This window comes from Hoplias malabaricus, chromosome 5 (assembly GCF_029633855.1).
Source record: "Hoplias malabaricus isolate fHopMal1 chromosome 5, fHopMal1.hap1, whole genome shotgun sequence".
Taxonomy (NCBI): Eukaryota; Metazoa; Chordata; class Actinopteri; order Characiformes; family Erythrinidae; genus Hoplias; species Hoplias malabaricus.
Window position 1 is genome coordinate 18,391,275 of NC_089804.1, and position 16,681 is coordinate 18,407,955.

Consider the following 16,681-nt stretch of genomic DNA (forward strand, 5'->3'; position numbering starts at 1 on the left):
TCGGCCATAGGAAGATTCTGGACTCATCTCTGCACATAACGTCCCTCCACATGTTTAGGTTCCAGTGCGGATGTTCCGGATTGCCTGGGCAGAGAGCCGTCGGCCATATTGTCCTGCAAACCTATTATCTTGGGGTGTTGTCTTCTAGGAACGCCCACATCACAGCCTGTCTCTGACACCTCCTGATTTTTGGTGATGGTACTCTGGCTCACTCCAAATAATGCCGCATCTTGGTTTTGTGGAACACCAGCTTCAAGCTGCCCTATTGCATGGGCCCTATCCAGATCAGTCGGACGTGGCATGCTGATTTTTGGAGCAGACACCTACTGACCACTGTAGCAGGGCCCATGCCCACAGGTGCTATCAGACAGCCTCCAAACAGGCACCTGATTTGCAGTACCTGGGGGTACCAGAAGCTCAAAACAAGTGTCAATAGCAACAGCAAACTAAGCTGTTTGGCATTGGCAGAGAGTATTTGGTAAATTTAGCGCAACCCACATACTCAGCTCTACTGCTATTCCCACAAATGCATGTTCCTTAAAAATGTGGAACCATTTAAACAGGAAATTAACAGGCTTTCCAACGGTATAAGATTTATTGCCAAGAAGCATTGTTACAACAAAGAAATAATCTACCAAATACAAATTCCTTACGTTTTGTGCTAAGTTTATAAAATGTGACACATATATTAGCCTGAACCTATCACACTCTAAAACTGACCTACACACACAAAAGGACTTTTACCTGCTATGTGAACATAGTCTTAATTTGGCTGAATACAATAACGTGTTTCGATGGTGTCAGCCTTCTCAATAAATTGCTGCAACAAAGTGAGCAATACATAGAATTTGTACTAAGGTCAGTGTTGACATGTGGGTATCTTAAGTACTGTGTGAGATTTTAATGAATTAAAGGAATCTTTGTCAAAGCTTTCTGTTGACAGAGTATCAGGTCAAGTATGGCTCCATTTTAACCTCATTCTCTCCTTCTCCATGCTAGAATCAACGTGTTCCTGCTGACATGATTTTCCTAAGGACCTCTGAAAAAAATGGTAAACATCTGTCGTTCATTCACCCCAATCTTTCAAAGAGAAACAGAAGAGGAAGTCACATATTGAGGGGGAAAAATTGCAACTGCTTTTAGGTAGAGGGATTCACGTAATGATTGGACAGGATGCGAATCCATGGCCACATTGTTCCCCTGTCCTGAGAGATACGAAATGTGGTGTTGGTGGCTTTTGACACTTAAAACAAGGCTTAGAGTGCATGACTTGTTCTGGATTCGAATAATCAAATTTCATCTTGCCTGAGATTTCTTTTTGTCTTTCAAATGGCAAGGCAGCTGCAAGGAAAATCAAGACATGCAAAGTGGCAGAGAAATTGAAAGTATACACAAAAACAAACAAATGCAAAAGGTTGCACAGGGACGGAAACTGCAGTATGAGCTGAATAAACAAATGAAGAAATGATTGAGATGTTGCATGCTGACCACAGTGGTGGTATTCTAAAATAAAGGATTTTTAAATCATTTATAAAATCAGATTTGGTAGGCGGTGTCTTTAGGTAAAACATCTGAATTTAAAAAGCCCCACAGCTTCTTTTATCTTTCAAACTAGGCTGGAGAACCTACATTCAGTTTGCGTACAACCACAAACAGTTTAAATTTCTTTTTTCTTTTTAATCCTCTTTTTAGGTGGGGTGAATTGTCTTGCTGGGATTCCGCCTGACTGAAATTTCCTTTTACTTGAAGTGGGTGGGGGTTGGGGGTACTTGCTTGATGTCTTGGTTTTACGGGAAGGGGAGCATTGTTATCTGCCCTACACATGGAGGCCATTAGGTCAATTATGAAAAGCCTAGGGTTCCACAGCCCTGGCAGGATGACACATCTTTAAAATGGTTGCAAAAATGTTACAAACTCACCACACAAAATTAAACTTATTTGAGGAGGGTTCTATATTCATAACATTTGGACTTCCATGCTGTATACATATGTAATACAACACATGCATGTATTATGAAATTCCATTTAATATGCTTCAAATAAAAAGTCATACAATGTACTTGCAAATTAAAGAAAATCTGTTCCACAATGCCCTCTCTAAGTGTAAACAGTGCAACTTGCCAGTCTAAATCTTAATACACTGCTTTAAGTTTGTTTCCTAAAATTATTTATATAGTCTGTGATCAGAAAAATCTCATCTATTCAAATCTCATATGTTCATATCACAGCACATACAAAGCACGATTTTATTCACCCCTCTTTCTCCTGTATCACAAGGTTCATGCTTCCTGCGTACTGACCAGTTGGATGGAGAAACAGATTGGAAATTGCGCCTCCCAGTGGCCTGCACGCAAAGGCTTCCAACTGCTGCAGTAAGTCATGGCGTCTGCTATTGTGCAGTAATCTGAAATATGTATAACATTTAAGTAAAATTTAAAGGTTAGGGTTGAAAGATTAAACATATTAAGTAATTTTTCCCCTAATTCCATTTTTAAATTTAATTATTTGCATTTTCAGCTATTCTTTTCTTTCAGATATGTAGGTTTTTAACATTTCTTCCTCTTTGTTTCTAAAATAAAAGTGTACATTTTAACCTACACAATTCACAAACAATAGCAAAATGGCACTCTTCTATACCTCTAGAAACTATTAATAAATAAAATACAAATTTAACACAGTATTCAAACGTATAGTCCGTATGCACTCGTTATGAGTTGAATTCTGTTGAATCTTTGAACCTTGTAAAATGAGCCAAAATTAAACACAGGCCTTTATTTGAAAGTGTGTCAAATAAAGAAAAAGTGTGACAGTGGAAAACATTTTGATGAGGGTCCCTTACTGCTGTACCTGACAAACCACTCACTACCCATTAAAGAGATGTGCTCAGAAGCTCATCAAAATATGACCTGAATTTAAAATGAAAAAGTGTAGCCCAGAATGTGCTTTCTCTAGAGAAGGAATATACAGTGAAAAACGCATCATACACAACCTTTTCCCATCACTGACTCTGGATAAATTGTGTGTCACTACATACATACATACATACATCTTCTTTTCTGCTTTTCCATTTCAGGGTCACTACTGATGTGTTAAATAGGTTATGTGCATGAGATTATAAGCATGATGGGAGTTGTAGTAAGCTTTTATATCTTAAATCCATTTAATGGATTTAAAAAACATTTTTTAAATCAACTCTCTGATTCTGTACATTCTCTCTACAAAACTGAATAGATTACTCAATTTAATATTAAAAATTTTACTTCTAATTTCTCTTTGCAATGCTACCCCTGTTGTGATAGTATGTTTCATAGTTGCTCTCTTTCAGGACCTGTTACAGATTAGATCCTTTGTGTATGCAGAGGAACCTAATATTGACATCCATAACTTCATTGGTACATTCACCAGAGTGAGTACTTTTTTGCGTGTATGAGCTCAAAAAGTAACGTTTACGAAATATAGCAATGAAAATGCAATGTCTTGACTGACAACTGCACCTTGTTTCTGCATTGTTTTTGTTAGGAGGATGGAGACCCTCCAGTCAATGAAAGCCTGGGTATCGAGAATACACTCTGGGCCAGCACTGTTGTTGCATCTGGTAAAGAGACTGTGAATTTACACTGATTTGTCATAAGAGCAGCAACTATTTTGTAAACTATTTTGTTTGATATCTATTTTTTCTGTGTTTGTTATTTAATATTTTTTCCCCTGAATCCTTCTTGACTGACCCTGGACCACCACAGGAACAGTCATAGGGGTGGTGATTTACACTGGCAAAGAGCTTCGCAGCGTTATGAACACATCCAATCCTCGTCATAAGGTATTTAGGGGTGATTTTACTTCACTAGTCACAAGGCTGTTTGGTAACAACATAAATATATTTTTTCACAGACATATATCAATCCGGCGCTTTTAAGGTTCAAATTTTTCCTTTGTTCAAGCTCGCAGAACAACTAAGTCTTTAAGAGCATTGAATATTCCGGGCAAGAGTATTTTGGGCTGGTTTGGAGCAAAATAATATGCTGCCTGGTAGACCTCAATAGTGGGTTGATAAACACTTTAATAAAACCAATGATCTAAACATCAGATATCACAAATAAATTATTTTAAATAATTATTGTCAAATGATTGGGTGTTGCAGATTGGACTTTTTGACCTGGAAGTTAACTGCCTGACTAAGATTCTGTTCGGAGCCCTGGTGGTGGTGTCTCTGGTCATGGTGGCTCTACAGCATTTTGCTGGTCGTTGGTACCTCCAGATCTTCCGCTTCCTGCTGCTCTTTTCCAACATCGTGCCCATCAGGTGAGGCCTTTTATAGTAACCATAAAAAAATCACAAATATGATTGTTTGTTATTATTGAATCAAAATATAATTCACAGTCTGTGTTTGCAGAAAAGTATGGTGAGCTATCCAGTGACACTGTTATAGCAGCACCTTTTGTAAAAGATGCAATGAATGGCTTCAAATATTTTCTCCCTCCTGGTTGGGTAGCATAGTTTTTTAAACAAAATATTGCAAATCTAGCTTGGAGCTGGATTTAGGTTGAAAATAATTTAGAGGTAAAAAAATAATTGCTCTAATACTGTTTGGATTTTTCCATATAAACCTCTTCTTTTTTTTTTTTCTTTTATTGTTAGTTTGCGTGTGAACCTGGATATGGGCAAGATGGTGTTTAGTTGGATGATCAAGAAAGATTCTAAGATCCCTGGAACTGTGGTTCGAGCTAGCACCATCCCTGAACAGCTTGGACGAATCTCATACCTTCTCACTGATAAGACAGGTAAGCTGTCCCTCTTTGTCATCTCAGGTACTTTGAATCATAAGTGGTCCTGCTCATTGTGATTTGGTGCTATCACAGTGTACGTTTTGTTAATCATTACTGCATTACTAGTCTGGATGGAGGCAAATAAAATGTGTCCAAACCATTTGTTATTGTGTTCTACAAGCATTCTTACTAGGGTGGAAAAGTTATTTATAGTTGTAATAAAAAAATCTGTAAATTATTAAGAAGAATTTATCATTAAAAGCAACACCCACCATTGTGGGGAAATGCGGTTCTCGCTGGTTTGTTTATGTTGAGAAGCACTGTATCTTTTGAACTAGAACAGTATGTTTGAAGGGGGAAAAATACTATTTGTACATGGCTGAAGTTTGACTACTGTATAATCTTTTTTTCAGCATTTGAATTGCCACAGAAACTCATTTGTAGCTCTAGTTGTTTCATTTTGTAGCATTTTTGGTCTTTGTTTACTTTCATGCATTTAACACTCTCCAATTTAGAGTCAATTTCATCTATAGAAAAAATATGTCAATATTACCCAATATCCTTATCTAATACCCAATCTCCAATCTCCAGGTGCTGTTTCCTATTTCTCTGCCATGAGTAGAGAAATACACACACACACACACACACACACACACAGATTTATATAATGGCATCAGGACTACCACGTGTAAACCAATCTGTACCCAGTCTTTCCTTTTCAAGTATTACATTCTATGGCATGACAAAAACACAAATATAGCAAGGAGAAGTTTATGCATTTCGTCACAGAAGGGTGTGATGTCTAACAATGCATATTTGCATGCCACTATCATTGCAGCATTGCCAAATGTTTCAGGGTGCTAAAGGCTCAACATTCTGTGTGACTGTGTGAATGGGTGTCTAAATAAGTTTGTTTTCCCTGATTGGAATATAACAGAAGCAACATTGTCTGTTGTAAAGTCTGAAAATTATATTTTGAAATATAAGAACATTTGTGGCTTCTCTCTTTGTAATGACAGATATTCTGTAATATTATTGTGTCCAACTGTCTTTAAAAATTAACATATGTAAATTGTAAATACTAACAATAACCTATTCCTGATTCAAAAATCAATCCAAGCTGAACAACTTAAACATGAGTGTGCAATTGCTGAAAATGCAGATTTATGCATTGGCATTTGTTTTTTTTAATATCGATTTTATTTTATTATAGCTATTTTTGCAATGTAATTTTCATATATGGACAGTATGAATTGCGAACTAAATCATATTTGTTTTAATCAACTTTAAACGACCCAGAAATAAACACTGATTTCAAAGAACTGAGAATTTTTTTCCAACAATATGGGCCATCTAGAATTACTTAAAGATATAAAGCACTGTATAACAATAAAGGTGCATCAGGCTCATTTTCATTTTATTTATCTTATAAATTGATGCATCTCTAAGAAACTAAAGTTTTGATTAAATATTAATGACCATAATACTAGTGATAACTCTGATTAGACACATTTGCTTGTTTTTATGTGAGTATATTTCGCAGTAACACAATGTAAAATGTGCCAGATAGATTTACAATCTGTAATCCAGTGAGCATCTGAGAGTCTGAATTAAAAGCAGTGTGAGGTTTTAAGCGTGAGAGATGATAGTTTTGAAGTGTTTTTAAAGGTCTGTAGACAGTAGCATAGGGCTGGTTCATACCTTTCCCATGGGGCTTATACTGTATGCTCTTGGCAAAGACATGCCACTTATTAGAACTGTAAATCAACTGTAAACGAAAGCCTCTCATCCCTATTGCTCTTATTAGAATGTTCTTTTCAGATTTATGGCACTGACCCCTATAAAATGATAGATGTTTCCCACGTATGCCCTGATGAGGGATGGAAAGAGAGGGGGAGGATATAGCAGAGGCTCTTGTTAAACAGAAAGGACCCTGCTGAGGTGCCAGGAAACACACTCTAAGTTTTTGTCATTAATAAGCCATTAACGTTACTCATTCTGTGCATCTGCTTTTGTTCGTCAAGTGAGGGCAATGTAGGCCCACCCACATTTTAGCTACACTTTAATTGGCTTAACACATGTTAGGAACAGCTCTGTTTATAAATTTTAATAAAGTATATTAATGTTTTAATCAATGAATCAAAAGATTTTGTATTTATATAAATTTCTATTCATTTCTATTTAGGCCTTTTGGATTGCCAGCTACAACTAACAGTTTGACTTGCTGGCACCTTAAAAGTTCATTTTTACAATAATCCCCCCCCCCCAAAAAAAGCCATTAGCCATATAGCAATTTTCACAGAGGTGTTTCTAGCATTTCAAAAACAGGAAAGCCCAAAGTACATACCTTTTGTCTGGAGAAGCTTTGGAGCTTCTTATCAGTGTAAATGAAAAAAATGAAATGAAAAAATGAGCACAAAGTTTTGTTCATAATATATAACACCAGCATCAGTTTTATATACTGCCAAAGAAAAAAGAAGACTAAGAACATTTTGTTGATTTTAAGAATTATAATTGCGTATGTATTCAATGTAACTGGTTAGACTAAAGTATGTGAAGTTGAATGTGTGATGTTCAAGATCACACAGGGGCAGTTGGAACAAATATTTTTGGTTCGCAAAAACCAGTTTATGTCATTGGAAACATATAGAACCATTCCCCTCTTTGGTAGAAAGCGCTATGTGAAATGGCTGAACTAACAACAGGCGGTGTATTAGCGCCACCTTGTGAAATATAGATGAACTAACAAAGTGAAATAACATTTCTGCTCACACATCAGTAAGTAAGCGAAAAAGATAAAAAATATATATATTATTAGTTATCCCTATCATCATTCACAATTTATTAAAGTTGACCTAAAGTGTCCTAAAGCGCTTTATTGTAGTGAACTGTACCAAGTTAGAACTGTTCTCAGTGGTGATAATAAGAAAATAAGAACCAGAGGTCTGAACATATAAATGCTTCTAAAATCTACTAAAAATAACTTATTAACAAAAATATTGTTTCCTGTTTGGTTTTGGCTGTTAAAACTGTTCAGTTATGATGATCTGCGTCACATAATTAGATATTGCATTTGTTACGTGCAAACTGGGTTCAAGCATGTGTCCTCAGTCTTTTTACTATTAAATAATTTCCATATGAACAGTATTAGTATTTGTATTAGTATGTAACATAGCACAAATGTTTATTTTAGGTCTTGTTTGGTGTCTTGTTTATTTAGTAATATCAATTCAGAACATCCTAAACAACATTTTGGAAAACGCTACATTCATACTGTTTTCTTTTATTTTCCATTGTTGTCAGTTTTTTGAGCCTCAGCTTTTTGAGTCTTAAACACAGTAATGTTTTATAGATGTCCCTATACCAAGCTAAAAGATCATGTAGGTAATCATTTGTTGCTGCAGGGACTCTAACCCAGAATGAAATGGTGTTCAGGCGTCTGCATCTTGGGACTGTGGCCTATGGAATGGACTCCATGGATGAGGTGCAGAGTCATGTGTTCAGTGCCTACACTCAGGTAAACAGCCATATGTTTGGTACACCCAGCTTGTCACTAAACCTTAATGAATTAAGTGTTGTTCTCAGCATGGGGCTTTAAATGACACTGCCACAGACTTTGTCTTTAAGGTCATACAGATACTTTTGAGATTAAATGTTCTTTCCTGGAGAAATTAGAAAAGAAAATATTAGAACATTCATTCATTCATTATCTGTAACCACATATCCAGTTCAGGGTTGCGGTGGGTCCAGAGCCTACCTGGAATCATTGGGCACAAGGCAGGAACACACCCTGGAGGGGTCTCCAGTCCTTCACAGGGCAACACACACACAAATTCACTCACACCTACGGACACTTTTGCGTTGCGAATCCACCTACCAACATGTTTTTTTTTGGACAGTGGGAGGAAGTGGAAGAGTGGGAGCACCTGGAGGAAACCCACACAGGCATAGGGAGAACACAACAAACTCCTGCAGGTCCCTGTAGCTGTGTGTCTGTGACACTACCTGCTGCTCCATCGTGCTGTCCAAATGACCCCTTTTTCCTCACCAGTGTAAATATATCTTTTAAAATACCATATAAAAAACAAATTGGTGGAAGTCCCCTTTAAAAGTGGCGCGTGGAGCCAAAAAATAGTTACTTTAGTGACAAGTTAAAAAATAAAAAATATAGCATGAGCTGAAAAGCTGAAAATGGCACATTGGTGCAGCAAGTAGTGTCACAGTCACAGAGTTCCAGGGTTCCTGGAGGTTATGGATTCAAGTCCTGCTCCGGGTGACTGTCTGTGAGGAGTTTTGTGTGTTCCTCCTGTGTCCACGCAGGTGTCCTCCAGGTACTCTGGTGTCCTCCCACGGTCCCAAAACACACATTGATGGATGGATTGGTGTGTGTGTGTGTGTGTGTTGCCCTGTGAAAGACTGGTGCCCGGGTAGGCTCCAGGCCCACCATGACCCTGAACTGGATAAGCAGTTAGACAATGAATGAATGAAAAGTTCAGATCAACTTAAACTGAAAGATCTGTATCACACCTACATTTGTGTTGTTACATATTCATTTTTTAAAATAGAAAAAAAAATAATGTGTACTTTTAAACTACTGTGTAATTAGTGATAGTCCAGTAAAACTCCCAAGCCTAAAATGTTTCTCACACCTAGAAAGCTACAAAAGAACAAAAAAGCTTTAGAGAGCTCTTTAGAAAACCAAAGTGTAGAGGTTAGGTTTCAGCAATTGCCTTGTGACCCTTACGGACATGTGTTGTCCTTTTGACATCCGAGGTCATTAGAGCAGGAAACAGGATTTGCTAGTTCCCTGCCCGTTAGCCGCTAATTTAATAATGCTGCCATTAACCCCCAAAACATATGGCCTTAAAATAGGTTCAGCAGAATGCTGAAGCTTATTGTTCATATTTCTCCAGTGCATCTGGAAGTGTTTATATCTTCTTGCTGAGGACATGGAGAAAGGCCTCCAGATGGATGTTTGGCTGACAGACAGTTTATCATTTTGTCACTGGTGTTTGGGAAGAGGATTAGTATGGTTAAACGCCATATAATTATGGTTGCAGTGGTTATTTGAACACCACAGTAGTTCAACGATTAAGAAGATGTGTTTTTTTTTTTAAAGCCAGTTACATGCAAATGTGTTTTTCCCAGCTGTTTTGTTTGTTCCTGAACAAAATTAATAAATCCTTAAATTCAAAAATCATGGTTGGCAGCTATAATTGGGCTGAAGCACTAAGCATCCTACTATTTCAAAGAAAAGAAGACTTTATCTATGGCATCCACATTGTTTATTTGCTATAAACTAACTGGAAAATGAATTCTTTTATGTCTTTTATGAAAAACAGCACCACCAAAAGTTTGAAGGAAAACTGCAAAATTGCAAATGTGATACTCGTATCTCCAGGGCCCAAGCTGTAGTAGATTCATACAGCCTATCCATGACTTGGTACATTGTGTTTTAACATATTACACACAGAAATGCCCCCTTTATCTATTTGAAACATTTTTGAAGTCTACATTGGCTAGCTCCATGTCCCTGCAGTCTACTGTGGTGCTGATATATCAGTTTATAAAAGTTTGACTGACTCAGACATTAATACCATTTGTGAAATACTGCTTATTCCCTCAAATATGAACTTTTGAGATATATATATATATATATATATATATATATATATATATATATATATATATATATATATATATATATATATATATATATATAGCTAGGCTTCAACAAAAACAATTAAAGAGTGCTAGCTGGTCCCCGCATTGCATCATTTTATTGCTGTGGTTAAATATGGTGTAAATTCTTATAATGTAAATCTACCTGGAAGTATTTTTTTTGGTATGTGTTTCTGTAGACTCCTCATGATGTTCCAGCCTCTAGAACACCAGTCACCACTAAGGTGAGGAAAACTATCAGCAGCAGGGTTCATGAGGCAGTGAAAGCCATTGCGCTTGTCCATAATGTGACCCCTGTGTATGAGGCAAATGGAGTGACAGACCAAGCAGAGGCTGAGCAACACTATGAGGACACATGCAGGGTCTACCAGGCGTCCAGCCCTGATGAGGTAACACCATTGTAACACCATATATGGATTTATACGGCCTGTGTAAGCCAGTATAAAGAAGCTAAAGCTCAAGATTACGTAATATTCGCTGGAGTAATAGTAGACATTCTGAATAAAGTATAACAAGTTAAACCGTGTTTTAAAACTCTTTGAAGTGATGGATCAGCAGTGTAACTGAATGAAAAAAGGATAGAAATTACTTGAACATCTGTTTGTCCTCTGGGGTACTTTTGAGTGTGCTGCTTCATACCACTATCAAATTTCAAAGTTACTTCTAATAAGGATTTTAATCTATGTTTTGTCTTTGAGATTTAGGCTAATGGCTTTGATAAAGCAAAATGTAGATAGGCAGAAAACATTCACCATTTGAAAGAGCAAAGAGTCTTTTGATTTTGGTGTATATTTTAAACTTAGGGCAGTGGAGACTTCTGGCTGTTACTGATTTAGAGTCCTTTGTGGCCATGGTTTGTTGCTTCCAGGTTAGATAGATCACTTAGTAAGATTTGTTTTTGTTTTGAGTTGGCTGTGATTAGATGGATGCTTATTTTTTCCCTACTCTAGTATATGCTGACCTAGGTTCTTAAAAGAAATATGCAATGTAGATTAACATTTAACATGTTCTCAGGCTAAAAATAATCCCAGAAGGTGGAGTGTGGTTTGGGGTGCTGATGTGTTCTACACATGCCACTCCTGTGCATATGCTCATTTCTGGGCTTTGGGATAAAGTCAAGGTCAGCAGTGGAGTGTGGTTTGGCAGTGACGCAGGCAAGCCCTCACAGGGCCCACGCAGATAGACTCACTGCTATTACCAATGGGGCTGTTTGTGGCAGCAGCCAGAGCCCTACATGCCTTTTGAGTTAGTGTGTGTGTGTGTGTGTGTGTGCATGCATGCAGTGAGACAGGTACTAAACATACACATTTAAAATGGTACATTTTATATAAAAAATGATTAATTGTTTGGTTTGTTAAATGCAAACACTCACACATTCACAGTCATATTTTGGAAACGCTCCACAAGGCCCTGTATTCAGTACTTTGATTAATTACGCTGTGTGTCCTTATTTAACTATTAGCATGTAACTATTAAAGCATAATCCTAAAGTTTATGGCTCATTGGGTAATATTGAAATTTAGGGTCCATAGTCAATAATCTGTACTTTTTTTTTCTCTCATGAATTGTATAGAGTGATTTAAAGACAAGTATTAATGTGTAAGCCTATCACATTCAATACATAACTACCTGATCGCAATTCTTGGAGTGGATCACTTTTATTTAGCGGTATTTACAGTTATTTTTCATAGTGGTCAGCTTTCAGAATGTTATGTTTATACACAAAACAGAAAATTGTGCTGAATAATGATTGTTTATTTGAGCTTGGACTGCTTCTGTTTTTAGTTGAGAGTCCAAAATGTTATTTCTATTTCTAATCAGAACAAAAAATAATTATATACTTTCCACTAAATTAATCCTGATTCCAATATTGTGGTATGATTCAAAACTAAGAAAATAAGTTAATAAGAACAAAAATTTCAGATCACACTGAAATCCACTTTTTTCACCCCCTAATCTGTTGTCTCAATTCCAGTATTGTTATCCTGATCCTAGAATTTCCATGTTCCATCTCCATGTGGTTATACCTATCCTAATATTGTATCTCGATTCCAAAGATGTCTCTATTTCCAAAATTGTTAGCTGATTTCAAAATTGTTATCCCTATAAGGATATTGGTATCTTGAACCAAGAATTGATTTCCCTATCCCAACATTGTTATTTCTATTGTTATCCCTTCTTCCAGAATCCTTGTTACTGTATCAAAGTTGATCGGTAAATTTTTATCGTGCCAGCATTTTGCCAGAAAATTGTTTCCATAGCCTAAAATGTTTGTGGTTTAGCACTTCATTATAGTTGTCATGCGCAATATGTGTCTAAGGTTTGTAAGACACCTGTTAAAATGATAAATTCAACTATTTTAAGGTGCATGTGTTGCTGTCTCACGTTCAGTTTTGCCCACACATTTTGTAGAAATGCAAAAAGCAAAAAGAATGCATGAAATGGAATGCTGTTGAGCAGTTGTACATGAGCCAATGGGCCACTGCTCAGTGCCAAGCATGGGCTGCAGGGAATTAAATCCCCTGTGCTCCAAACCACACTCTCAACTATTATTTTCCGTTTGATAAAATATTAATAGGGTCATCTACAGAGCAGATTTAATTTATGGACCCAATATTAGGATACACTAACAAATGTAAGAACAAGTTTGGAGACGACTGGAAAAACAAAGTTTAACTCCAATTAGATGAGCACACACTTCACATTTGTGCACATTACACAGAGAGAAAAAGTGCTGCCACATTTTTCAGGTATGACACACCAATCAGAAGTGTCTCAGAATCATAGCCAGCTCAAGAACAGCATTGATTAAACTCCTTATTGGGCTATAGGGAACAGTGTTTATGGAGTTCATCCAGTATCCGTATGCCATTAGGACACATTGGATTTGTGATTCACAAATGCCCAAGTAACCTTGCTACCTGATATTACTAATGCTCTCACAACCAAATGCTACAGGAATATTTGTTGTCTGCTAGGTGGGCAATAGGCATTTCCAAGCTCTGCATGTGAGACTTGACATACTTTGCCAGGAGCGGAAGTCTGAAGCATGGCCACAAATTGACTATAAACAGACTGGTGTCAGATTTCCAACAACATTTTCATGTTTATCTGCCCTTAAATTAGGACTGCACCACATAAATATGATGTGTATATCATTATAATTCAACAATGAGTTTAACAGATTTCTCAGTCACTGTGTAAGCACAGTGCTAGTATTTTGGCCATATCATGCATGCATGTCGCCTTAGGAGAAATCTTTCATTTTTAAACGTTTTTTTTTTTGTTTGTTTGTTGCAAGTGATTACTAATACTTTTCAAAATCTTCACCAGAAAGCAAAAATGTAAAATCAGAAGTGCCCAGCAGTTATAAGAAACGTAGAACAAGCAAAGCTCATATGTTGACTGTGGTTGTTGTGGGCTAGCAGCCCAAGGGGGGCTCCCTTTGCCCATCTGGATGCTGTGAGATATGTCATTAGCAGCTTGTTGCATAGGGCATAAGAAATAGGGTTTTTGATCTCTCCCTAACCTCTGGTCCTGAAGTTATTGGGCAATAACTTCTGCCCACAGAAATACACCCCCACCCCTTTTAGCATTGTTCTAATGGACGTCATCTGGTTTGCCTTATCTTCTTGTACCCATTGAAAAGAATGTATTTGGAAGTTTAGTAAAACTGTTTTTTATTTTATTTAATTCAATTTTTTATTTTTTACGTCTTGATCATGAATTTGCTCAGTGTTCAGACTTTATCTCTATGTTAAAGCTGTCCATGCTGTACTGATATTCAGAAGGTTTTCACATTTTAACATTTCAAAGTGGAGGGCAAATGTGAAGGCAATTAATTATTTTAAATATTTCATTACCATATTATGTTTGTGTAATGTTATGTACTGTATACTGTCCGTGAAATAATCTCTGTGAGGGAACCTATCTTCTGAGAGATCCATGAGAATATTTTCACTAGTTTAAATTAATTTAGTTTTACATCTTACATACGGTAATGAGAAATGTTCACATTTCCCTCCTTCCTTCTCATGCGCCAGGTGTCTCTGGTGCAGTGGACAGAAAGTGTGGGGCTGACTCTTGTGGGAAGAGATCAGTCTTCCATGCAGCTAAGGACACCTAGTGGACAAATCCTCAATTTCACCATCCTGCAGATTTTCCCCTTTACTTATGAGAGCAAACGCATGGGAATCATAGTGCGAGTAAGTTATAATGTCTTATACTCCACCATTACACTGTAGAAAATTGTGGAGCTTTCAAAGCTAAGAAAATTATCAGTTCTTTTGAGGTCATTTTAGATATCTTTTAGATGAGACATATTTTCTGCTAAAAGTCTTTACAAAAAACCCTTCTGTAGGTTATCTCTTTAGACCTGCTTTCATCTGGGAAAGACGTTCCCCTCCACTGAACCTGATGACTAACTCTGTCCAAAAGAAAATAGCTGACTATTGTTGTTGGCTTGGGTATGCCCCTGCAATAGTGTACTTCAGGAAAGTTCTAATTAATGTGGGCTTCCTTTTCTTATCCTTTCAAACACCTTCAAGGACTTTTGAGAACGCCCAAAATAACTTTGGTAGCTCAGTAAAAAAGAGCCCTTGATTTTAAATTATGGAATTGTCCTTAATGTAGTGAGAGAAGGCTAATCATGGTAAACCTATTTACAGGACACCTAGACACAAAAGAAAAGCAAGTTTACTAATGAAAACAACCGAGCAGTAATAGTTTAGTTTTCAATTAATTATAAAGTAGCAACATCTGATGAATCTGTCAAATTTTATGACTAAGTAAGAACTAGTGATTTTTGACCACATATACATGTTTTAGACAATATTTGCTGAGATGATGTTAGAATAAATAGACAATACAGAGTATACATGAGTTTGTTGGGTCAAAGCTGTAGGACAGGCACATAGTGACTGGACCATTTGGACCCGTTAGGTTAGGATAGAGATTGGGGAAATTTTAGATTAGATCAAAATGGGAATCTGGGTTTGTTCTATTGTATGTTTCATTTAATTTTTTTTAAATTCCTTCACATATTTATTTGATAACCAAATATAAAAACATTAAGTTTGCATTCACATTATGTGAAATGGGACTCCCTGGGAAGATATAGAGCTTTTTTATATAGAGTTTTTTTTAAAGGGGCCCAGACACATAAATAGGTAAGCACCAATAACAATATAATTCATCAAATTTTTTGTGATGACATTCAATGACTCAATGACACTTCTCTTTCAAACAATATTACAAGCTGAAGGTGAAATACAAATAAGTGTGTTGGTATGGACTGACCTGTATGACATTGTAATATAAGCACATACTGTATTGTGTTTCTTGCTAGGATGAGTCTACTGGAGAGATCACCTTTTATATGAAGGGTGCTGACGTTGTGATGTCTGGAATTGTTCAGTATAACGACTGGCTTGAAGAAGAGGTATTTTCACAGATAAATGGAGATATATCACAATATAAGAGAAACATTAAATTAATATTTAGGTATTTGATGATGGAGTGATTTATTATTATTTTTTGAAATTTAACTTTAAATTTTTTTTTCTTAGTGTGGTAACATGGCGCGTGAGGGGTTGCGAGTGTTAGTGGTGGCCAAGAAGTCTCTGACTGAGGAGCAGTATCAAGACTTTGAGGTGAGGTCTTCACAAAGGCAATGTAATTGTTATCTCCAGCAACTGGATGATAAGGTTTTCAATAATTTTAATACCAACAATTCAAAGGTACTACTTTATAACAATGAACAATGTTATTTTTCAGCTTTGTAAAGTGCATGAATGTGGCTTTAGAATGTATTATTTTTGTATTCAAAGTATTTTAAAGTAAAGAAACCACAATTAACTCCCACCAGCAGGAACTCAGCAGTTAACAGCTTTCAGAACAAGAGATGAAACTGAGTTTTAGTGATGTGTTGACTATTAAAGTGTTAGTATAATAATATTGTAATATTCAATATAATATTCATTTTCAATTCAATATTGTTTATAGGGCAATATTTACAGCTGGTGTTGTCACAGAACACCTTTACAGAATTCTGAAACAAGCCCCAAGTGAGTGTCACTGAGGCCACAGTGGCAAGCAAAATTTATCTCAGAAGATGAGGAAAAAATATTGAGAGGACAAAGGCACAAAAGTGGCATCCATCTTCCTCGGGTTAACCTTGGAACAAAAACACAAAAACAGAGTATATACAATTATACAGAATGAACTGACTAATGTCC

At 36.5% G+C, this 16,681-nt stretch overlaps 1 protein-coding gene across 2 annotated transcripts in view; it reads left to right on the forward strand.

The window, feature by feature from the left end:
- LOC136696545 (probable phospholipid-transporting ATPase IIA) overlaps positions 1-16,681 on the forward strand; it is a 60,270-nt gene that overhangs the window by 10,417 nt on the left and 33,172 nt on the right. For both annotated transcript variants that reach the window (XR_010802625.1, XM_066671038.1), the window contains exons 6-17: positions 1,000-1,051; positions 2,278-2,372; positions 3,326-3,406; positions 3,520-3,595; positions 3,741-3,817; positions 4,139-4,299; positions 4,636-4,778; positions 8,168-8,280; positions 10,625-10,834; positions 14,489-14,650; positions 15,793-15,885; positions 16,013-16,096. Coding sequence is in view for 1 of the 2 variants with exons in the window: in XM_066671038.1 (XP_066527135.1) it covers positions 1,000-1,051; positions 2,278-2,372; positions 3,326-3,406; positions 3,520-3,595; positions 3,741-3,817; positions 4,139-4,299; positions 4,636-4,778; positions 8,168-8,280; positions 10,625-10,834; positions 14,489-14,650; positions 15,793-15,885; positions 16,013-16,096 (1,347 nt within the window). In the remaining variant the exon portion in view is untranslated. The remainder of the gene's footprint in view (positions 1-999; positions 1,052-2,277; positions 2,373-3,325; positions 3,407-3,519; positions 3,596-3,740; positions 3,818-4,138; positions 4,300-4,635; positions 4,779-8,167; positions 8,281-10,624; positions 10,835-14,488; positions 14,651-15,792; positions 15,886-16,012; positions 16,097-16,681) is intronic.